Source organism: Emydura macquarii, unplaced genomic scaffold, assembly GCF_026122565.2.
Source record: "Emydura macquarii macquarii isolate MOO-44397 ecotype Brisbane River unplaced genomic scaffold, CSIRO-AGI_Emac_v2 contig_2805, whole genome shotgun sequence".
In the NCBI taxonomy this organism is placed as follows: domain Eukaryota; kingdom Metazoa; phylum Chordata; order Testudines; family Chelidae; genus Emydura; species Emydura macquarii.
In genome coordinates this window covers 2,588,645-2,612,442 of record NW_027132942.1, presented here as the reverse complement: position 1 = coordinate 2,612,442, position 23,798 = coordinate 2,588,645, and the positions used below count along the sequence as shown (strand labels likewise).

The window sequence follows — 23,798 nt, the reverse complement described above, 5'->3', positions numbered from 1 at the left end:
TGTGCCAGCCTCTGCTAGCTGCTCGGGGCAGGGGCTGTTTGTTGCCACGTGTGTGATCTCCCCCAGAGCGCACCCCGCCCCGCCCCGCCCCGCCCCACAGCCCCACACAGCCCGGCAGGGTCCCAGCACAGGGCTGCACAGCCAGGGATCCCCGGGAAATAGCAAAGCGGGGAGGGCAGGGCTGGGCGTTTCAGAGGTGGGGAAAGGCCCCTCCCACAGCCCCCTTTGCCCCGCCCCTGCTAGCAGCTGCCACGCCCACTGGCCATCCACCCCAGACTCTAATGTGTCTCCCCAGCCCAATGCCCCCAATAGCACGGACGCCTCCCGCCGCCTCCCCGCAGCGCCGCAGGGGGGCTCCGAATTGAGCCTGCGACCCGCGGGGCCCACGCGTCCGGCGTGCGTCACCTCCCTTCATCCTCTGAAGTCTGAAGAAACCCGGGAGGAAAACGTCCCGATGGGAATGGAACAGTGACCCCGCCTTGGGGAGAAAGGCCGGCCCGTGTCCTTATAAAAAACTGTCAGGCGGCTCAGAGAAAAGTGCCCTCATTTTAGATACCCTCCTAGCCAAGGTGATGGCAACTAGGGGGGCCACCTGCCATGACACTCGCAGGAGGGGCCAGGTAGCCACAGGCTCCAGCGGTGCCCCCGTGAGCCTGGCGAGGACTGAATTCAGATCCTAGGGCGGTAACACGTCCCTAACCTGGGGGTAAAGCCTCCCTATACCCGTCAGGATCCTGGCCGCCACGGCATGGGAGAAAACCGCCCGCCCTTGAATCGGTGGCTGGCAGGCTGAACTAGCGGCGAGCTGCACCTTCCACGAGGCCGTGGCCAGGCCTGGAAGTCTGCGGTGCAGCAGGTAGGTCCGCGACCGGCTGGACTGATGCCTGGTGGGGCGCGACTGCCTGGGCGCCTTTTCCACCTGGCTAAATATGACGCCCTGGAGGAAGGTTTCCTGCTGCACCGGAGACGAACACGCCCGTTCCTCTAGGCTCAGCTGGCCCGCCGTCGGTGCAGGGGCTCCCGGTCCGGGTGCAGGGCTCGTCCCCGGTCCTAGGAAAGCAGGCTGCGCCGACGCGGCAGCTCCAGGAGCGTCACAGACCACGGGGGCGCTGTGAGCATGACATTCGCCTGCTGCTGTAAGACCTCGCGCGCTGTTGGCCGTCAGGACCGGGGCCGCCTTGCCTCTCGAGAAGGGAAGGGACGCCCCTCACGCTGAGTGCATCGCCCTCGGCTCGCTGATCTTTATGTGCAATTCACAGTCCTCCCTCGAGCAGGTCCCTGGGGTGCTGGGACCGGAGCTGATATGCGCCCCCCACCCCAGGTCCGAAGTGTCCGATACCAGAGTCACCGAGGAGGCCGGATCTGCAAAGGGCGCCCCTTCCATCCCCGACCGGGGCTCCAACCACCAAGCCCGGGAGGCGAGGACTGGCGGGGCCACGGTGCCCACCCTGTCCAAGGGGTTCCGGCTCGGGGCGTACGCAGAGGCCTGGAGCGGCCCGAGTCTCAGACGTGGCGCCGTAGGTGCCCAGTAACTGCAGGCAGGTTTGCGCCGCCGGAAGGGGACAGGCGCGTAGGTTCGTGATCAGGTTTGACGTGGCCTTGGACCGAGCCTGTGGTAGAAACGCCCTGGCCCGCGCAGAGTCGAGAACGGCAATTCTATTCTCTGCCCCGGAGTTAATGTGGATTTTTGTTCGTTCACCGGCACCTCCTAAACCGTCTGTCTCTGTCCCTCCTTCTCTCGGTCCCGAAGCGCTGGGCCGGGTGCCTGGGCCGCTGCTGCGGGCGGGACAGCCTCCTCGAGGCCCGGGGCGTGCAAAGGCCCAACGAGCACAAAGTGGCCCTTCAGCCCGGGGAGTTGGCCGTTGCTCTGCTCTGAGCAGAGGGCCCTGCCAGCCAACGGCAGCTCCTGGACAGCCTGTTGCACCAGGCCAGCGTCTTGCCCTCCTCCAGGATGGTGGCGAAGTCCGGTGCCCGTTCCTGGGGCAGGGCCTCCCCGCAACGCCGCAGGGAGTCCCAGCGGTTAGAATTACACCTGCCTAGCAGCAGATCCGGGGTCGCAGGCTCGCCGTACAATACGTTTGTCTCCCAAACAAATTCCATTTGTTATTGTCTTTGTTTCTGGGGGCTGTGCCGGCTTGTCCCGGCCTGTCCTGCTCATTGGCGGCCACCACTCCCAGGGACCAGGAGGAGGGGGGGTGAGTAACTCTTCGAAACCCTTTGCGGGGACATAAGACTTTTCCTCCACCCTTTCCGAGCTCGCTGGCAGGGAAGCTGGCGTTTGCCACGGGGCCTTCACCGCCTTGAGAGACCCTTGGTGGACGGGCAGGGCGACCCGGCGCCCGCACATCGAAGAGGTTGTCCATGTTTCCTGGAGCTGCTCCGCTTCTAACCCACGTCTGAGGCCGCCCTCTCGAGGAGCGTGTGGTGGGCTGGGAAGTCGTCCAGGGGAGCTGACGGCTGCGTGGGAGGACGGCGACTGACCCAGCGCAGGAGGTGGGAGCATCTCCCCTGGCCACCGTGGATGTCCCTTTACCCCGCTGGGACGCTCAGCCGCTGAGTGTCTCCAGTGTCCGCACGCTGCCTCCGGCGATCTTCCCGGCGACGGGGAACACACCCTCGGGGATCGGTGCCTGGAGGGAGGAGACCTTCTCCGTGGCAACTTGGCTGGTGCAGATGCATGCCGGGGTCCCGGAGAGCGGTGCAGCTGGGCCAGCTTCACCTCTGACGCCGGTGCCTTTCCTTTCATCTGCTCCGTCCGGGGCACAGGTGTCGGCGCAGGGGCAGGGCCATCACGTCTCTCGCTGCTTGAAATGCCTCCGGCGTGGACGGCACCACGAGCTGCGGAGGTGACCGTCCGCTCTCCGGAGTCGGAGGCGGCTCCCGCGGAGGGCTCAGGGCTCTAGGCGGCGAGCCCTGCTCTCGCCGTGTCTGCTCGGCCTGCTGGACCCGCGACGGCCCCACGCTCGACCCCGCGTCCTTGGTCTCCTTCGGCGCGGGGCAGCGACCCCTCTCCGAGCGCTGTTTCTTCTGCTGCTGCTCCGACGGCGAAGCGGAAGCTCGGTGCCACGGAGGGTGTGGTGCTCGGCACCCACCGGGAGCGGGACGGCTCTGAGGCCGGTCTTACGACTGCCTCCCTCAGTAAGGCCTCCCGGCACTTCAGGCATTTCCCGGATTTCCCCTCGCCTGCTCAGCCAGACCCAGGACCCCGGCTAGACCCTGGCTGCCAGCGTTCGGAGGCAGTGCGGCCGTCAGTGGTGGAACGGGAGCGATTCCTCCATCTTCGTAATAAAAGAACAACGCTTGGGTGTGGGGAGGGCGGGCAAAGAATCCATCGCCCCCAGTCCCGATGAGGAGGAGAAAGACTAAAGAGAGGGAGAGGGCACGGGGGGGGAGCAGAGCTGGGCACGGGGCAGACCCTCACTCCAATCATTCATGAGGGCTGGCGTGGAGCAGAGCGAACGCTTGGAGATTCCCACATGCCGGACGGCAGCGCGCCGCCTCCGAAGAGAGCGCCTTTTATCTGCTTCACTGGGCCAAGGCAGCCCCTTTTGTTTTTCCAGAGATTGTCGCTCTTTGTTCTCCCCTTGCGGTGGAGGAGGGCCCAGGGAACCCCTTCAGTGCAGCTGAGCGGAAGTCGGGGCAGGGGGGGAAAGAACCCTGAAATTTCGGCCGCTCAGAACTGGGTGCAGCTTCCCGGCAGGCCTGGGAACGAGCGGGGAGCCCCTTGGCCCTCCGGGCTGGGGCTGGGCGCAGAGGCAGAAAGAAAATCCCCTTCTTCCGCCAGAAAACCCACACCTGGAAGAGGAGCGATCCCGCCCCAGACGTGCGGGAATCGCCGCTCAGCAGACACAGCCGCGGCCCAAAACCGCCCCGGGGTGGCGCGGCCTGGCACCTCTCTGGCTTTGCCCCACGCCACCCCCAGGCAGAGCCGTTCACAGCCACCCTCCCCCCGTACCCAGCACCCCCTCGTTTCTCCACCCAGCCCAAAGTCCAGGGGGCGGGAGAGGGGGGCGGGAAGTCGCCCAGGACGTGGGGGGGGGCTGTTTCCCTCCCTTTATCTGCTGGGTTTTGGAAGCCCCCGGGCCCCCTTCCCCCCCTCTGGCGGGGCGGCCGGCTGAATAAGGCCACTATTCCATTTGTTGGCCAACTTGCAGCTTTCAGGGCAGCATTAGCATGAGAATGGGCAGCGCTGGCGTTTGCTGACAAAGCAGGAGGCGGCGGGGGGCCCCTCGCAGACAAACAGCCGAGGATTGTTCCCCGCAGCCCTCCTCCCTGCGCCCCTTCCCTGGGGCTTCCCCTCCGTGCCCGCTGCAGGCCCAGGCCCACCACCCCATGCACCAGCTCTCCGCCCTCAGAGACACCTAACGGCCAGCCGGGCGCGAGGGGCTGGCTGGGCACGGGAGAGATTTTCCTCCGCGCTCGCACGCCCAGCTGGGAACTGAGAAATCAGGGGGTCTCCTCCCGGCTCTGGCCTGATCCGCCCGGCCCCCATGGCCAACTCGCCCCGCCTCAGTTTCCCTGTCTGCACAAAAGTGACGCAGAACGCTGACTCTCTGCCCCTCTCCAAGGGGAGTGGGCATCCTTGTCCCCATGGACAGGTGGGGAAACTGAGGCACTGGGCGGCACCACAACTTGCCCAGGGTCATGCAGGGAGTCCGGCGGCAGAGTCGGGAACCTGGGAGTCTGCCGCTCTCTCACAGCACGCTTGCCACAGCCTCGCCCCGTCCCAGCCCTCCACGGGCAGCCGACAGCCTCCACGGGGAGGGGCTGGCACATGGGCTGGGCACAGAGGAGCGTCACCTCGGCTACGCAGCATTGGCCCCCCCGGGCCACAGCCCGCAGGAAGCGTTTGAACCCGCGTCACCCACCAGCCCGACACGCCCGTGGGCGCAGGGTCACCGCTGGTGAGCTCACACGTCTGAGCTCTGGCCCCGCAACCCCCCCACTGTGCCCTGCTGCCCTGATGAGCCACGGGGCAGCCCAGGACCCGAAGGACACTCCCCATCCACAGCAGCCTGGCGGGCAGCGACCCTGCCCAGCGGGGTCAGGCCCGCCCGCCCAGGGAGTATCACCATGGCCTCACACAGCCTGCTCACCGACCTCTCTAGTGGATCTGGGGAGTCCCCGAGGGGAAAATCCCAGTGGCGGGTAGTTCCGCGGGTGAACGGCTCGTGGGCTGGGCAGACCAGACCAGAAAGATGCTGCCAAGCTGGGGAGGGGGCTCAAAGAAGAGCCACGAAAACGATCGGGGGCCGGGGGAAAGCTGTAAAGGGACGAGCTCCGACGGGGTGGCCGAAGGGGAGTACTGTGCATACCAGGGACAACCTGGCTGTGCGTACTGCCCCCCTGACAAGCCCCCAGCCCAGCCGAGACCCCCGCAGGGAGACCCCACCGGGAAAGGGGGGGACCCAGCAGCTCCCGCCGAGCAGCGGGGAGGGAGGAGGCACTCACGGAAGGTAGGCAGAGCCCCCTTGTAGTTTGGCACCGTCCCAGAAGCAATCCAGCGGGGTCAGGATCACGCAGGGGAAAAGCTTCTCGATCATCTGGGGAGGGGGCGACACAAAGGGAGGGGATCAGCACCACAGCAGACACGCCGGATCCCCCGTGACACCAGCACATCCCTCCCCGTGCCTCTGCCCCTGCACAGGGACCGTCCCCACCATGCCGCCTCCGCACTGGCTCCAGACAAGCTCTGGATCCGAGCCGGCTCTTGCCCATTGCCACCGGCCCTGGAGAGCGAACGCCCTTGGTGGCCCCTGCTCTCCGCACGCGCGGGCGACGCCAACGGCCCAGGCACGGATCCCCTGGGCAATCCCCGCCGCGGCCCAGGGCCTCACCCGCTCTATCATGCCGTTCTCAATGATGGGGACGCCGGACTTGTAGCAGATTTTGTTCAAATCCCAGGATCTGGGGAAAGAAGCAGAGAAATGAAAGCAAGGTGAGAACGGCTGAGGGGGGGGCTGGGCCGTAAGAGGGGTGTCTCAGGGGGCAGGATGTTAGGAAGGGCGGGACATCAGGAGGGGGCGGGGCAACAGGGATGTGAAGTGGGGCAGGGGGCGGGGCTCTTAGAGGTGTTAGGAGGGGTGGGGCGTCAGAAGGGGTGGAGCATCAGGGAATGGGCGGAGCATCAGGGAGTGGGCGGGGCTGATCCCAGATCCTTGGACACCTTTTGCCTCACACTCACTTTCCGTACAGCGAGACTTGCACCTTGCTGGCGGCCAGGGCCGCCTCGAGGTGCAGCTCCAGCGCCTCCTGGGTGAGGATGTTCTCCCCTTCCCGTTTCGGGGTCTGGATCAGCATTTGGGACGTGTAGACGGATTCTTCCCCCAGCTTCTCTTTCGTGTACCTGAGCTCCTGGCTGACACGGCTGCCGGCTGGGGAGAGAACAAGAGAACCCGCGTTAATGCACCTCCCGGAGCTGCGCTGGAGAGCACCGGAGAAGGCGGAAGCCCTCTGGAGATAGGGCAGGCCGGAGCTCAGCTCTGCCCAGAACGCTAGAGCCAGGGGATCGCTAACGAAAGGAGGAGGCAAGAAATTAGAGAACACATTTTACACAGTGCAAAATCGACCTGTGGAACTCCCTGCCACAGGATAGCACAGCGCTCAGGAAGGTCCAAAAAGGATCAGCCGTTTCTCTGGGTCCCGAGACCCGAGCTGTGGGCTCAGCTGTGGCAAGGATGGACAAGGTTCATGGGCGGTCGCAATGCCCTCAAATAACAGGGATGACAGGGAGACAGAGAAATGGACGTAGTCTGACCCAAAAGGCCAAGCTGCCCCAGCTCAAGGACTGTTGTTGAAATTGTGCTTGTTAAAAAGCCGGAAGCGAATGTGCCACCACTGACAGGCCAGATATTAGGCCTGAATTGGTGGGCAAAAGAACAAAAGACAACCCCCCGCTCCCTTTGGGGGGCCTCAAGGGAAGAGAGTTTGTGGGGAAAGAAAGACAAAAAGAAGAGCCAGGAAGGGCAGACGGAAGCTACTGGAGCAAGCATCACCCCACCGTCTCCTGGACCCCGGGCCGTGGTCGGGCCGCTCCCAAGAGCTGCCCTGCCCAGAGCAGAGAGAAGGACCCAGCTGACTTCACCCCGACTGACTCCAGCTGACCCCAAACGCCGGCTGGCAGGTCCGGACCCGTAATCCCAGCTTTGATCCCACCCGAAGAGACTGGCCCGCAAGGGGCTTTTCCCTCCGCAAGCGGCCGCCAGCTGCCGGGAGAGGGACCCAGGCACGTGGCTACGAGGAAAGCCGGGTTTCAGACAGGATATTTCGACTGCGTTCGCTGGTTTTTCCCTTCTTTGCTGTCTCTCTGACCCAAGGTTTACAGGAGTTTGAAGGGTGCATTTGCCACGGCACGGAGCAGGTGGAGGCCTCTCGATACCAATCCCGGAGTTTGCTCAACGCACTGGCTGACCCCCCTCTTCCGCTCCCTGTGCAGCACCTGGCACTGTGGGTAGACAGGACGCTGGGCTAGACGGACCATTGCTCTGGCCGTTCTGCTCTCATGCTGGTAGCCACCGGGCTACGTTAACACCTTTCGCCCATTTGTTCCATCTAAATTAACCCAACAGACCGGCGCGAGTCACCAGACGGGCTAGAAACAGAAGAGGAAGCCGCTAGATGCCGGAGGGGTGGGGGGATGTGGGAGGGGTGGAAGGAATTTCCCCCGGGGGCAGGTTACTTCACAACGGCCGGTTCCAAGGATTCTCCCCAGCACAGAAGCCACCTTTCCCAGCCCGGAAACCCTCGCCCTTTTCTTTCCCCCCGGCAAAAACCCACAGACGGGAAACGCAACGGCTCCCGCGGGCCGGCACGTCCCGCCCCGGCCACCTCGTAAGCACGGTTATGCCGAGCCTGCGACCCCCCGGAATCCCAACCGAAAAGCAGCCGCCCGGCAAGGCCCCTGCCCGGGAACGCAGACACAGACAGTTGCTGCTTCAGCGCCCTTGATGGAGGCCACCCTGGCTGGGCAGGACGTCTGGTCACCGACCAAATTCTCAGTTCAGCTCTGCTGTCACGTCCCTCCCGCCCTTCCCCGCTCGTCCGATGCCACAAGCCAAGACCCACCCACCCTTCCGTGGCTAAGGCCGAGTTGGGGGGGCCGCGGGGACCCTCCGTTCACAGCGAGAAGGGAAGGATGGGCGTGGAAGGGCGGCGTTTCCATACCGCACTGTAAGCTCTTTGGGGCAGGGTCCTGATCTGTCTGGCCTCTGCACACAGCAAGCTTGGAACAAACAGCACTTGCTCCTGGGCCTCATGGCTTGATTCTGTTCTCGAGCTGGCTCTTCGCTGCTCATCGGATCGAGTCAGACAGGCCCGGAGATCCCAACGTCTGAAATCCAGCAGGCCCTGCCCCACGCTCCGGCAGCTGCCCTGGCGAGGCTGGCCTGGTCCCTCGGTGCAGGAAGGGGCGCGCTGGGGGTTTCACCACCATCTCCTTCCTGCTCGTTACAAACGCCGGTAGATTGACGGCAGCCAGAGGCAAAATGCAGAGCCGCAGCCCAGCCCGGGGGACGGCTGGGCCCTGGGCCGCTCACCTCCTTTGCCACTCACCAAATCTCCGAGCCGCAGGGCGCTTGGGGCAGAATTTCTGCGCTTCCCCCACCTGCGTCTCAGGCCGGCGCCCGGTGGCACCGGTCCGGCAGCGAGCTGTAACGACCCGGCAGCGGGGCTGAGAGTTTCTCTCTAGGGCGAATCGGGCTCTTTTCATTCCACTTCCGAAAAGGCTGCGACCCGCTCACCAAGCGCACGGCTCTGCCTCCCCGCTTCCACCCAGGCGTGTTCTCCGGCACGTCTGCCCACGACGGACCCATTTCCTGCCCGTTCCCACGTCTAGCCTGCTGCTGACGGGCCGCCCCGGGTAACGTTCCCGTCTCCCTTCAGAGGCGTCGCCGGCACTGTCCCTCCGCTCCCCACAGCCCTAGACAGAGCCACGCGCGGCCGTCCGGCGCCACCACTCGCTGACCCCCCCACGCCCCGGTCCCCGTTTGCCGTATTGACCAGCAGCTTCCCCTCGCCCTGCTGCAAGAACGAGGCACCGCCCGCTCGTGGGGGGCCGCCCGAGCCCCGCCCCAGCAGGCTCACCGCTGTCCTCCCATCGCCTGCCCAAGGCGGCCGATTGCTCCTGCTAACCACACCCGGGGACCCGCCCCATTTCTCCACCCCGCTGGGCTTCGAGACCGTTTCTAGAACCTGCTGGGTCTTTCCCAACGGGCCCCACCAGACCCTGGGGGTTCCCGTCCCTTCCCTGTTCCCGTCAGACCCCCCAACGCCGCCATTCACCGCCCGACTTCCTCTCCCGGTGACTCTGTTTCCAGGCCCCGGGCAGCGCTCCCCACCACGCCGAGCGTTTCACGCAGCCCAGCCTCTGCCCTTCCCCATGAAACTGCCACGACAGCCCCCGTTTTACAGCTCCCGAAACAAGGCGAGAGCGCGCCAGCGAGCGGGGCTCTGGACTCGCTGCTCCTCTGGCCTGAGTCGCGCTATTCCCAGCGCCTGCCCCTCCAGCGCCGGAGCACTGGGGGGGGGGGGGACACACACACGCTGCAGGTCCCACGTGTCAACGTGGCAGTCGGGACCCTGCAGCCCTTCCCCAGGGCAGGCGCGGACGGCGGCACGCAGAGGGGGTGCTGTGATGAAAGCGGGACAGGGCAGCTCTTCCCCCAATCAGCCATGGGTCCTCGCATGGCTGTCCGCCCGAGACAGCCCATGGCAACGGCAGGCCCGGGATAGGAGGGGCACCCCATAGAATGGGCCCAGGGCACCCCAGAATGAGAGAAGGAAACCCCGGGAGGCCCAGATCAGGCCACCACACATCTGATGCTTATGATGATGCCACCTTCGCCCCACTGCGCACGGCCCCGCCTGGGAGAGCTCCCAGCCTAAACTCGACAGGCTGCGCCGAGGGGACTAGGACCAAGGAGGGGAGTGACTTGCCCAAGGTCACCCAGCCGGGCAGTGGCACAGCTGGCACCCCGCTCTCCTGACACCCAGCCCCACAGCCGTCTGCTGGACCCCCGTTTACAGTCAGGCCGGGGCCGCTCGGCTCCCAGAAACGCCAAACAGCTCAGCCCTAACGCACGGATCCCCGGCAGGAGCCGGTGGGCTTCCGGCGGCCGTGGGGCTGGGAGGGAAGGAAGGCAGCCGGCCCCCCCACTCACGGCTCCATCCAGGACTCCGCCAGCTCTGGCCGCCGGCCAGCGCGTGGGAGGCCAAGTGAAGCGAGACCACAAATAAGCAACAGACTCTTCGCCTTTAATGACTTATTATTTCTTTTGGGCTTTTCTTTTTTCCATCCCACCCCCCCGGAAGGGCCCGGGAACAGCTGGGGACAGTCGGATGCCAGTTGTGAAGCGGGCCGTGCCAGGGACAGGGCGTGTGTGTGTGTGTGTGTGAGCGTGTGAAATGGGACAGTGAGATGCAAGGGGGGGGCGGGCTGTGGGTGTCGGAGGAGGCTGTTTGGGAGGTCAGGCGGGAGGTGCACTGAAGTGCTCTGGGCTCAGCTGGAGCGAGAGGAAAAAAGGAAGAGGGCGGGAAGGGGGGGGAGTATTTGGGGAAGGGCTGGTCTGTGACGATAGAGAGAAGGTGGGTCAGGAGGACGGATGGATGGACGGACGGACGGACGGACGGACAGCGCAGGCCCCACCGGCCCCGGGCATCCAGCCGACGGGGTTTCCCCGGCGCGTCTGACTAACTGCACCTCTGCGGCCGGGGGGGGAGTCGTGTCCGTGCAGCGCAGGGTGCGCGGAGCCGCGGGACGGCTTCAGAGGCGGCGAGGGCGGGAGGGAGCCTCAGCGCTCAAGCCCCTAATTAACCAGGGAGCCGCGTGAAACGACGAGGCCGAAGGCCGGGGCCTGCCAAGCGCACTTCAAACGCGGGGGGGCGGGGGAGCGCGCCCCGGGAAACAGACGGGCCCTGCCAGCCCAGCCCCCCCACAGCGGGGCCTCCCTCCCCGAGGGAGAGCCGTGGGGCCAGCCGCGGTGGACCCAGATGCGAGGGGGCGCCGAGGGGGGAGGGGGGAGGGAGGGGGCTCTGCCGGCCCCACGGCCAGCCGCAGCAGGCATGCTAATGAGCAGCGCGATGCAAATCCTTTGTTCCTCCAATTAACAAAGGCAGCCCTCGGCTTTCTCAGGCAAAGATGCCAGTCCTCTGGTGCCAGTCTGCCCCCCCTCAGCTCCCCCCAGGGCGTTGCCTCTGATTTGCCCCCCTAGCCCTGCCCCCCGCCCACCCTCCAGATCCTGAGGGGGTGGGGTGCCGGGTCCCCCCTCTCCCCCGGCGTCCAGGCCAGAGAGCCAAGGGGGGAGGCACATGGCTCCTTTCCCAGCCCCCAGGCACTGAGCGCCAGGGCCTCTGCCCCACTGGGAAAGCCGCGGGGCTGAGGGTCGGGCACAGGAGGCTGGGGGCAGAGGCAGTGCCCAGCCCACTCCCCGCACGCCCCCGAGAGGCCCGGTCCCCCACAATGCCGCGCTATAAGCCGGGCCTCATCCCACGCCAGGCCCGGGGCCGGGTTAAAACCAACGCCCTGGACCCGCTCTGTGCAGAACAGCCATCCCCCCCCCTCCCCGCAGACCTCAGCCCCCCCTCAACCCCAGGGTTGGGGTGCCACGTTCAGGAGCTGAGTGGACGGGTACCAGGGCAGCAGCACACAAGCGGGGCGAGGCCTATGGACCACATCCCTCCCCCGGGCCCAACGCCCCATCATCCCCTCCGCCCTGGCACCGGGGCCAGTCACGCGGCCGAGGCCCAGGGCCCCCCCTTACCCCAGGCGGGCTAGGCTGCAACCTGCCCTCAAAGATCTCTCCAGCCCCCACACCCGGGAGGAGCAGCGACGTGTCCCCCCCGCCAGCGAGGGCCACGGGCAATGGCGGCTTCTGGGCCATTGGGAGCCGGGCTGAGCCCCACCCAGCTCATCACACGAGCCACCCAGAGGGCAGCAACCGGGAGGCAGGGCCGGGGGGAGGCTGGAGCCCAGCACCTGCCCCTCTCCCCAGGACAATGTAACGGTGGCCAAGCCAGCAGGAAACCCGCCCGCCACAAGCCCCCTTCGCCCCCGACCGCGCCATCGTTCAACCGGGACTGTCAGGCCTGTGAACCCCCCCCCCCACTGCCCCCCACTGCTCCTCCCAGAGGCGTGGGGCACCCAGCAGTGCTTCAGGGCACCCAAGCTGCCCCCCAGATCCCCGGGGCTCGTCCCACGGCCATCGAGATTAGCACCACATGCTGCCTGGGAATGGGCTTGGGCCTGCAGGGGCCGGATGCCAGAGTGACGGGTGCATTGGAAATCTCTAGGCTGATCCGCCCTGTCCCGGAGCGAGGCGCGCGCTGCCACCCCCAGCCCCGGCCGGGGAGTGAGGATGTGCCCCCGTGCCTCAGTTTCCCCATCGGCAGCAATGGGACCAAAGATCCTGCGGGGCGGGAGGCTGCGCGCCAAACTGTCTGGAAAGCGCTTTGAGGTCCCGGGGCAAAGGGCCCCTGAGAAGGGAAAAATCCCAGGGCTCGTCCAGACACAAACGGCGAGGGGGGGGGGGAAGGGTCTCCTGACTCACCTGTGGGCTCGCTCGCCCCGCCGGAGTCCCTGTGCAAAGCCAGCTCTCTCCACGCAGCCCAGCACCGCCAGCCAGGCGAGGAGAGCCAGGGCCGGCGACGCGGAGCCTCTGGACACTGGGGCCGCCATGGGGCCGGCCCGCTGGGCTGGACACGGCTATGGAGTGAGCCCTCCCTGGGCCCATGGGGCAAGCTCTGCTCGCTGGGACCTTCACCAGCTGCAAGCTGAGACCTTCCCCCCCCCACACACGGCGCCAGGCTGGGCCTCCCGCGTCCCCTGGGCCTCTGCCCAGCTAGCACCACGGCCCCTGGGCACCCGGCTGTGGGGCATACTCCACCTACCACCTGCCATGGGCCCGGAGCCCTGCTCGCCCCCCCCGGTGCTGCTCAGCCCCCCTGCCACCCGCGCAGTCGTGGGAGATCGTGGCTGGAGCCCCCCACGCTGGTGTCTGGGCTCCTGGAATCTCCTCCCTCCCCCGTTAACTTGCACTCGCTGTTTCTGTGGCTCCCCCCGTCTGCCACGACCCCCCCCCCCCCGTGTAACACGCAATCACACCGCGTAAAGACCCCCCCCCCCCCCGTGCCAGGCCCCCACTCCTCTCCCTCCGGCAGCCCAGGGCCCGCGGGCTGCAGGGGCCAGTCAAGGGCCTGATTCAAAGCCTGGTGAGTCAATGGGGCGGGGCCCTTCCAGAGAGGAGTTTCCCTAGGGCTGGGACCGGTCTGCCCCCCCGGAGCCTCTCGCCGGCCGGGCTAGGCTAATGGGGCCAGCACTGGCGAGGAGCGGATGTGCTGGGGGGGCGCAGCCATCTCCCCGAGCCTGTCACGATCTGCAGGGGAGCCCCCCCAGCATTCACCCGCAGGGGGCTCAGGGTGGCTGGGGGGGGGGGGGGACCATCGCTGCCCTGATCCGGTGCGCTATGGGGCAGGGTTGCTCTGGGGCGGCCGCCCAGCCCTTCTCTGCCCCTCATTCCCTTCCAGGGCCAGGCTACTGAAGCGTGTGCGTGCAAGGGGTGGGGTGAACAAGAGCCGCGCCCCCCCCCCCCCACGGCGAACCCGCTGGCTAGCCGCGGCCCACGGGGCCGGCGCACAGGCCCTGGGCCACCTCCCAAGTGTTGTGGGGCGGATTAGCGGGATTAGGCAGGCAGTGAAAGGAGCCGTGCTGCTCCGGAGGAAGTCTGGCCCGGCGCTCACTAGAAGAGCCATTTGCACCTGGCCCGCCGGGGGAAGGGCCTGTCACGGGGGCCCCCGCTCAGCGCCGCGGCCCCCCCGGAGACCGGAGGGGTGGGTGGGCAGCTCGCTGCCCCCTCTCCACCAGCACGAAGCCCCTCTGGCTGGGGCAGGGGACAGGGGTCCCCGTGGTGGGCGGAGAAGACGCCAGGCTGGGGGGTGAATGCTGCATGTTGTGCTCCCCCAGGATCCTCCTCTAACAGCCCCTGCCCCCCAAAAGCAGCCGCCTTTCTACCCGCACGGGGCAGAGGGCGACTGGCTCCCGGAGCCATCAGAGGCCTGGCCCCGGCCTTTGTCCACGGCCGAGCCAAATGAACGTCTTTATTAGCAGAAATCCCAAGGGCTGGCGTCTGGGGGCAGCCAAAAGCCTCCCCTGAAGGAGCTCCCAGAGCCGGGAATGGGGGGCAGCCCGACACCCCCCCCAAAAGAGGGGGGTGAGATTCGGTGGGAGCTATTCACGGCTCAGACTCCTGTCAGCGCTGACATGCATTGCCACTGGCGCTGGCATTCGGCACTGGCCATTTCCATATGTATGGGGCTGCCGGGCTAATTATGCTAAGCAGCCCCCGTCGGCGGCTGTGAAAAATGGGTGCGTCGGGCCCTGCGCTGCCTGCTAATGCGGCTCCAAGCGGGGCCGCGCTGCGCATTCATTGCCCCTCAATGGCCGAGTGTTTCCACACCGCCGCGGCAGTCAGGCGAGAAATGGAGTTCTTGAACCCGGGCCACTGCACCAGGCCCGAGGAGGAAGCGGATAATAAAACCGGCTGCTCGGCCCCCCCCCCGCTGAAAACACCCACACTTAAAACGCGGCGGCCCTACACAACTCCCGCGGGCTGGGCTGTTTTTTACAAATCAGCAGATTTCCCATCCATCACAAGCCATCCGCTGCTCACTCGGGGAGGAGGAAGGGGGGGGCAGAGAAGAAAGCCAGGAAGATTCCCCCCCCCCCCTGACAGAGAATTCAGATCCCACGCAGCCCTGGACAACGGAACGGCTCGGAGGCCCCCCAGACAAGAACGCCTTTCCCAGCCCGCCACGGCTGAGGAGAAGATGCTTCGGAGCGAACGTCACAGCGGACGGAGCAAACAAAGCGGGTTTGGCAGCCGACTGGAGCAGGCTGCGGGTGTGTTTTGGGAGAGAGCCAGCTGGGCCCGGTGCTGGGCTGGCGTCTGGGGCGCCCCCTCCCGTGCAGAAAGGACAGAGGGGTGGGAGACACCGGGGCAGCCGAGCCAAGACACCATGAGAGCGAGAGTCAGGGCGACGTCCCGGCCACGATAAGAAGCAAAGCGGCTTCCGCAAAAACCGCCCTGGGAGTCAAAGTGACCATGGGACCCGAGCAAGCCGGGGGCGCTGCTTGCTGGACCGCCTATGGCCAGGAGCCCCACTGCCGGCTCTGGAGGGCCACGGGATTTTGGGGTTGGGGGCCGCCCAAGGTGGGCCAGCTTCCGCAGGCGGCAGGGTCCCAGGGCAGGCCTTCTGCTCTTTCCAGCACAGCGTCCCATTCCCCCCCGCCACATCAAGGCGCCCCAGGTCGGGCTCCCCATGTCCCTCTGGAAAACGGGGCCTGCGCCCGGTCGCCCCATTGCTTTTGCTGCCCTTCCCCAGTGCTTCCGACTCCGCCTGCCGCGGGGATCCGATGCAGCTGCCCCGGCTGGGTTTCCTGTGATCTCCCTTCCCCGCACCCCCCAGTGACTTGCCCCCATGGGCTACATCCCCCCTATCCTGGGCCCCGCATCCCCCTCCAGGGCGTACACGGGCACTGGTTTGGAGCAAAGCCCCCTGGCAGCCCGGCCGACCCCACGCAGCGCCTACACCCCTCCTCCTGCAGCCCGGCCCCTCGCTCGGCCATTAGCACCCCCGGGGCCTCTCTGGAGCCCGCCACCAGCCACAAGACCACCCGCCACGCCGCTGCCCACCCAGGCATCTTTCACCCCCAGCCTCTCCTCTGCCCTCTCCTCCCACTGGCTTTCCTCGCGCCCCAGCCCAGCTGGGAGCAGAGGCCAGGGAGCAGCTCCGGGAACGTAGGCAGGCTTCCCGCCAGCCCCCCACGCTGGCCCTTTGATCGGTGGATTCGTCCCTCCCCGGTTTTCCCTCTTTCAAGGGGCGCCGCATGGGGGGTGTCCGGATGGCCCAGCTCCACCTGACACCACGCCCTGGGCCCGGGCCTGCTCCCACGGCCATCGGGATCTGGGAAAAGCTCAGTGCCCTGTGCAGAGCGGAGAGGGGGCTCTGGCTCGGGGACCCCCCCAACCCCGGGACGTTGCAGGCCCACCGGCACCTCCTGGGTCCGGGTCCAGCCCCAGCTCAGCGGTGATGGCTGGCGTCCTGGCCGCTGAGCGGGACGCACGGTCCCTGCGCGATGGGCCCAGCAAAGCACCTCGGCCGATTCAGCCTCCAGAGGGCGCTGCCGCCCGGGAGCGCGGGAGCCGTGGGGCTGGCACCAGCCCCCCAGCATAGGGGGAAACCTGGGGAGGGGAGCGCCCGTGGGATCTCAGCGAGGGGTGCAGGCCAATGCCTGCCAGGCAGCTTCCCCCCGGCCTCCCCATCCGCACGGGCCTAGGAACAGCGTCTGCGACCCATGGCTACCCCCCAGCATCCTCCCATCCCCCCACGGCTGCCCCCGTCTGCCCGTGGCTCCCCTCCCCAGCTTCCCCCAACATCCGCCCCGGCTACTCCCTCAACTCCCCCACAGCCACCCTCTTCCCCCGCCTCCCCCACGCCGAGGTTACCCCTCCTGTCCCCCCACGGCTACCTCCCTCCCCCAAAGTACCGCCACCCCCACCCCAGACTCAGCACCACCTCTCTCTGCCGCCCCAGTCCCCACACAGGCTGTGGGGGGGAGTCAGCAAGACTTTCCCCAGTGGGGGGCGATTCCCCCACGCCCAGCGGCTGGGGAAGCTGCCGCACAGGGCGGGCGCTGGGACGCTCCAGTTAGAGGCTAACCCGGCCTTCCCCTGACCCGGCCCTCGGCCCCATAAATCAGAGCTCGACTCTGCTCTCCCGGGGCTGGCAGCCCGGCCCCTGGCCCTGCAAACTCGCTCAGACGCCCGAACAGCTGCCAGGTGGCCAGAGGTAACTCAACACCCGCAGCCGGGGCATTTTCAAAGTCTGCAAGAGGCTAATTGCTTCAGAGGCGCCTAATTGAACATTTCCACAGTCGCTTCCAATTTACGGGCGCCGCCCTCTCTTTTCCCACCCCCCCGTTGGACGGGTCGGGTCAACCACCCCTTCCCCAGCGTGGGCACGGCCTGCGTCCCCCGGCCACGGGGCAGTTTCTGTCTCTCATCCCCTCTCCAGGTGCCCGCATTCCCCACCACGCTGGCCTGGGGGAGGGGATCAGGACAGGCTCCGCCGGCTCGCCCTGCAGCAAGCGCAGGCCACTCTGCCGACAGCGGGGGGCCCTTTAAAGCCTGACGGTAACGCAGGCATCGCGCCGGGGCAGCAGAATGAGGTCAGGGAGCTCACAGCCAGAAAGGACCCCCAGATCATCCACCAGCACCACCCAGCCCCGCAGGCTAACCCGGCATCCGGACCAAGACCAAAGCACGACGGCCCTCGGGAGAACAGACGATTGCAAGCCACAGGCAGTGAAAGAAGCGGGAGAGGGTGAGTGCCTGAGGCCCCCACAATGCAGGATTAAGTTACATGTACCCAGATAATCCTTGTACCCACACACTACAGAGGAAGACAAACCTCCCCCCCCAAGATCCCTGCCAATCTGACCCGGGGAGAATACCTTCCTGACCCCACATCTGGCAACCAGCATGAACCAGCCAGCCATGCACACAGGAGAGTGAGCGCTCGGTGCCCACCCAGCCCAGTGCCCCATCTCCAGCCAGGGCCATCCCTGGGGAAGGAGATTAAAAAAACCCAGAATGCATCAGGGGAGGGGAAGTCCCTACCTGACCCCTGCCGGGAACCAGCTGCAGCCCTGAAGCATGAGTGTTAGGAATATAAGCTATAAACCGGAAGTGAGCCCCAGGGCCGCCAAGCCCAGCCCTCACCATCCACAGCAGTCACGCTACAGACCCACTCAGACACGTGTCCAGCCCTCGCTGCAAACTTGTCTGCCCCCCACAACCCCCAGAACCTCGCCCCTCTGATGAGGGGAAACTGTCTTCTGCGCCGCAGCCTGAATTTGTCCATGGCCGGGTTATATCCATTTGCTCTTGTGCCAGCAGCGTCCTTCAGCCTACACGGCTCCTCGCCCTCCCGTGTTCCCCCCAGGGGTATTTTGAGAAAGCGAAGATCAGACCCCATCTTGGCCCTTGTTCTGCTTCCCCGGTCTCCTCTCAGAGGCTAGGCCCTGCCTTCCCCTGATCATCCTCGTAGCTCTTCTCTGCACCGGCTCCAGCCCGGAGCAGGCTCCACGCAGCATCCGCGGGCCGGCTTGCTTCCTTCCCCCGCACAACAGCAGGGCGAACCCCTGGGCCCATCACCTCCGGGAGAATCCCTAGGCTCCAGCCACCTGCTCCACACGGTGGGGGCTTGATCAGCTGCTGCCGCTGCCCGTGGCTCCGGGGCATCCCCCGCCCCGCCCCATTCAGTCTGTCTCATGTCCACCCGGCAGAGCACATCGCATGGGGCCAGAGAGGCGGGGCCGGGCTGCCCAGGGTCTAGCCCCCCGTCCCCCCCCATGCCCACTGTCTGACCAGATGGGCCACGGCTCAGCAGAGCGAGGGCTGATGGAGGCGCTAGACAGGGCCTGGGGTCCCCGTGGGCCAGGCTGGGCCATGGCCGTGGGGCGGCCACTGCCCACAAGCAGAGCCAGGAGCCAAAGCCATCGGCGCACGCCGGCCGTGGGGGGCGAGTGCCCGTGGGCGGGGGCTGCCCAGACACCGACCAGCGCAGAGGGGCTTTGCTGCTGGGCAAAGGGATCCCGGCGGCAGCCGCTGAGCGTGGAGAGCCAGCACCTTGCCCTGACCGCCTCCTCGGGGGGCCCACCCAGGACCCCTCCCCTGCCCTACGCCCGCCAGGCTGCCCCGTGGCCCTGGGCTGCCCCTGGAGATGGGCTCAGGAAGGGCAGTTCCCTAAGGGAGACGGGAGCTGAGGCTGGAAAACTCCTCTCACAGAAAGCCCCGTCTCCTGGGTGGCTCTCCCATACGCCCCGGCCTGGCTCCCGGGCAGCAGACAGGGTGCGAAGCCGGGAAACCTGCGCTGGGGGTCTCTGGTACGACGTGAATCCCAGCCACCCCCAGCGCCAGCCTCCCAAACTCGCCAGCCAAGGGCTCAATCCTCCAGCCACCTCCACGGGCCAGCCAGGCCCGGGCAGCCAAGAAGCTTTTGTACGGGCTGGGAGAGAGAAAGGAGAGCTCCCCCCGGGGCCTCTGTCCAGCCAAGGCCCGTCCAAGAGCAGGGGTGGGGGGGACGTGCAGGCCGCAGGGGCTAGCAAGCGTCTGAGCACATCCCATGTTAGCTACCACGGCCTTTGTCGGCACCAGCGGCCCAGTCCCACCAGTCACGTTGGCAGCGGGGAGGATCCGGTGGCCAGCTTGGCCGGGCGGGCCTGGTTCGGCATGACTGAACTGAAGGGGGCCGGATTCCTCCCAGGTGCCTGCAAGGCCCCCGCCGACCCCCCGCCCTGCAATGCCCAGGGCCTGCCAGGGTCTCTGCCGCACGCTCCAACAGAACCGTCCCGCCGATCCCGACACGCGGCCCCGCCCGGAGCCGGGGGGCCAGTGAGCACTCTCCAGCGGCGTTTGCACCCTGCACGGTCCACGGTGCTGGGCAGACCCCCCCCTCCGCCCCCCCCAAAAACATCTCACAGTGTGCTAGTGGGCAGGTAAAAGTTATCCTCCGCATTCCACAGAAGGGGAAACCGAGGCACAGAGCAGCAGCAGGAGCGGCCCAAAGCCCGGCGGGTGAGCCAGGATTGGCCCCTGCCTGCTTCCTGAACCCATGACCGCTCCTCCACCCCGTGCTGCCCGTCGTGGGCCCCCCGCCCTCGCTCAGCGGGGCAGACAACATCCTGGCAGCGCGAAGCGTCCTCTGGGGCAAACACGAGCCAGCGAGGACGGCAGCAGGCCAGTGCTTGGCCCGCGCTCCGGCACCCAGAGAATCTCAGCAGCCCCACGATCCGGGCTTCCCTATCACCAGAAACGCCCGCCTTCCCCCGCGTTTTTCGACCCAGTGCAGAGCAGAGCGAGCTTCCGCAGGACAACCAGCCTCGACTCAAAGCACCCCTCCCTGCAGGTCTACCCCCCCAGGCGCATCCTTCCCCTTGGGGACCCCAGCCCGGCTCACCTCCCCCAGGAGCGCCTCGGACGGCCCGCTTTCTGCCCCGTCCAACAGACACCAGGCTCGAAAGCTGCACAACTCAAGCCAGCAAACCCGCACCCGGCCTGGCTTCGCGTTGCATGCAGCTCGGTCGCACAAAATGGGGAGGGGGGGGGCATTTCCCGTCTTGAAATGCTGAACAGCTGCAGTTTGGGATGGGGCTAATTTTTTGGCCAGAAATCTCCGTCCTGTAGAGGAAGGGGGCGGGGGGGGGGGGGGGGGGGGGGGGGGCGAAGACCTGGCCTCCTTTTCTTTACAGCCGCCTGGCCGCCCCCTTCCCGCGTGGAACAGGTGTGTAAACTTCCCTGGCATTCACGGCCCTGGGGACGGGAGGCTCTTTTAAAGGGCTGGGCCCAGAGTAAAGTTGCTTCTATTGTTAACAAAACGCAAGAGCGGCCGAGGACCACACACGGAGCCGGGGGCGGGCGGGCGCTCAAAGATGGCTGACGCTCCGCAGACAGCAACATCTGCTCCTGGAAGGCACCCAGCCCGCTCGCCAGGCAGTCGGAGGGCGTGAAAGCCCCGGCGTGGGAGAAGGGCCGAGAGGCGAGGCGGGCCGAGGCCAAGGACCCCCAGAACCGGGAAGTCGCCCCGGAGGAGGAGACGGAAAACTCCAAAGGGAGCAGAAATCCCGGCTGAACCTACCGGTGACAAAGGGATCGTTTTTATCAAATGTTTCCACTCGGAAACGGGGATTTGCTCCCGTCTGACCCCGGCTTTCGGCTGTTTGTGTTCGCACTTGATTCCCTTTTCCCCCGTAGGCAGGCGCACGTGCCCCGAGCCAGACGTGAAGTGACAGGCCGGGCGGAGGGGCAATGATCCCCTCCTTCCGCCCCGCGCCTGGGAGGGCGATTTAGGGTCTTCAACGCAGCGTGGGAGCAGGGCCCGGGGACAAGACGAGGCGTCTCCCTCGGGAAGGGAAGGAATTGAATTACACGCACCTCCGCGGAGACACGTACGTGAGATCCGGATCCCCCCCGTGCACACACAGAGCTGCACGCTGCCTCCATGGCGTGCACGTCCGTGCAAACGCCCCCGGGAACGCACACCCACCGGCTTCCCAAAGCTCCAGAAATCGGGGGGGGGGGGGGGCTGCAATACTTGGTCTGTCACCTCCCCCACCTGCCCAGCTGTCCGCCGAGGGTCAGGACGATTCAAGGCAGCAAACACTTCCGTAACGGGCCGTGTGTTGCACGAGGAATGTTTACACTAGGGGGGCTGGGTACGTCCCGGTCCGGACACACGTTTGCACCGATTCACACGTTTGTGCACATGCAGAGCGGGACCGGCTCTCCACACATTTCTCCAACCCCCTGCCCGAGGTGTCGGAGCGAAGAGGAGCAGAGCGTGTCTGTGCCGGCCCACGCGCACGTTCACCGACGGGTGTGTGCGTGCAAGACCTACCCCGGCCCCCAGGAGGGCACACGACGGATCCCTCCCCTAACTCTGCCACGGGGCTGAGAGCAGAACCCGGGTCACCGGCCCAGGTGTGTTCGTTTCCCGCCTGCACCCCCGGGGCACGGAAATCCTGCCCCACGGCGCCCAGACACCCCTGCACCCCACAGCGCCTCCCGCCCCACAGCTCCCGGACAGCCCTGCCCCCATAGCACCCCCTGCACCCCACAGCACCCCCTGCGCCCCACAGCTCCCGGACAGCCCTGACCCCACAGCACCCCCTGCACCCCACATCACCATTCATACTCCCAGACCCCCAGGGAACCCCCTCCCCCCACGAGGACAGCCCCCGAGCGCATCCCCCGCCCGCGCCCGGCTCTTACCTTCCACCCAGAGCTGCTCCAGGTCGGTCTCGATGGCGGCCACCCGCAGGCCCAGCGCCAGCGCCCCGAAGGCCAGCAGCCCCCCGAGCAGCACCTTGCGGCAGTGCCGCTGGATGCGGCAGCCCAGCGCGAAGAGCAGCGCCTGGAATCGGGCCCGCAGCCGCGGCGGGGTCCCGGGGCCCGCGGCCTCGCCCTGCGGAGAGGGGCAGCGTTACGCACGGCCCGGCCCGGCCCGGGCTCGGCCCCTGCCCCGCACGCTGGGGCCACGGCAGGTGCCCCCCCCCCCGTTATCCCTGCCACCCCCGGCCCGGGGCTGCGCGCTGCCCGCCCGACGCAGCGGACGGGCCCCGGGGATCCCCTTCCGCGCAGCTCCCGGGGCCCGGCTCCGCGCAGCTCCCTGCGCCCTGCCCGGGCAGCCGTGCGCCCCCCCGCGCATCTCCCTCCGGCTCTGCGCCCCCCTCCCGCGCCAGCCCCCCCCCCCCCGACCCCCAGCCCCTTGGCCCGGCTCCCCGGCCGCGCAGCGCCCCGCGCAGCCCGGGCCGGGCAGGGCGAGGCCGGCTGCCCGCAGAGGGTGGCAGGTTTGGGGGCGCGCCTGGGGGGGCCCTTCCCTCCCTGCCCCCCCACCTCCCCCGGCCACGCTCGGCCCGCGGCGAGCCCCCAGCCGGGCAGGAGCCGGGGTCCCCCGAGGTCCCCCCCGGAGCCCGCGCCGCGCCGCGCCCTGCGCCCACCTCGGAGACCCGCTTCAGCGCCCAGGCCGGCGGGGCGCGCTGCATGGTCCGGTCCCCGCGGGGCTGGAGCGAGGGCGGCGGCAGTCCAGGGGCCGGCGAGCGGCCGCAGCATCCGACGGCTCCGCTCCGCTGCGGGTCTCCCCGGCGCGCATCATGGGGCCGGCCCCGGGGCCATGCGGGCGGCCGAGCCGAGCCGAGCCGAGCCGCGCTGCCTCGCCCCCCTGGCTCCGGTGCGCTCGGATCCGGCCCCGCCGACACCGGGAGCTGGCGAGCCGCAGCCTCCCTCCCAGACCATGGGGCGGGCGGGGCGGGGCGGGGCGGGGGGGCGCTGGGAAAGCGCCCGCGGGCTCCCATTGGCTGCGGAAGAGGCAAATTACTTTGCAAACATCGCCTATTATTAGCTGCTAAGCAACAGCCCGGCGAAGTGGAGCCGCGGGGAGACCACCCAGGCCGCCCCCGAGCCGGGCGGGGGGGAGAGGAAAACCGCGGGGAGGAGAGGAATCCTGCGGCCCCCGGGGAGCCAGCTGCGAATGGCCCGTGCAAGGGGGGGGGAACCAAACATCCCCCCCCCGCACCGCCCCCTTCAACGGGACCCGGGAGCATCCCGGCAGCGGGGCAGGGGGACCCCGGGCTCGGCCCTGCAGGATTGATCGGTTTCAAAAAAAGAAACACGAGGAAAGTTGCAGCAAACCAGGGCGAAGAGCGAAGCGGCGGCGGCCCCCCCAGGCTGGGAGTTGTGCAGCCCGCTGCCTGGGACAGACCCGGGGGGGGCGGAAGAGAAGGGGGCACCCCACTGAAAAGCGGCTCTGTTGGGGAAATGTACCAGGCTTGGGATTTCCGTGCCCCCCCCCCCACACACACACACAGCTCACACGGGGGGGGCTGCCCCTGGGCAAAATGCATCTGGAGCCCCCGGCTGCGCCGCTGGTGCCAGCCAGCACCCACGGGGCGAGCCGGCCCTTCTCATCGTCCCAGGCGAGTAGCCGCCGGGCCCTGGCCCCCGGCCATCGCTCAGCGGATTTGGGAGGGGGGGGGAGGCCAGGGGCCGGTGCCATGCACAGCAGAGCTGCCCCGGCTCCGGGCGGCGGGGTCAGCGCCCTGTGGGCAGCGAGACAGACAGGAAGGAAGAAAAGGATGGGGTGGGGGGATCCCCGAAGAAGCTTAATCACAGGGACTAAATGACAGGGTGGAAGCCCGGCCCAGCTGACGGGCAGTGCAAGACGAGCCGCGCTGGGGCCGAGGGTGCGGA

At 67.4% G+C, this 23,798-nt stretch overlaps 1 protein-coding gene across 1 annotated transcript in view; it reads right to left on the bottom strand.

The window, feature by feature from the left end:
* Positions 1-22,794, bottom strand: part of PTCH2 (patched 2) — a 37,508-nt gene extending 14,714 nt beyond the window's left edge. The window contains exons 1-5 of the mRNA XM_067567763.1: positions 22,550-22,794; positions 21,822-22,014; positions 6,185-6,374; positions 5,838-5,907; positions 5,452-5,543 (exon numbers count right to left, since the gene is read on the bottom strand). Coding sequence (XP_067423864.1) covers positions 5,452-5,543; positions 5,838-5,907; positions 6,185-6,374; positions 21,822-22,014; positions 22,550-22,594 — 590 coding nt within the window. The 5' untranslated portion in view covers positions 22,595-22,794. The remainder of the gene's footprint in view (positions 1-5,451; positions 5,544-5,837; positions 5,908-6,184; positions 6,375-21,821; positions 22,015-22,549) is intronic.
* Positions 22,795-23,798: the final 1,004 nt, after the last annotated feature.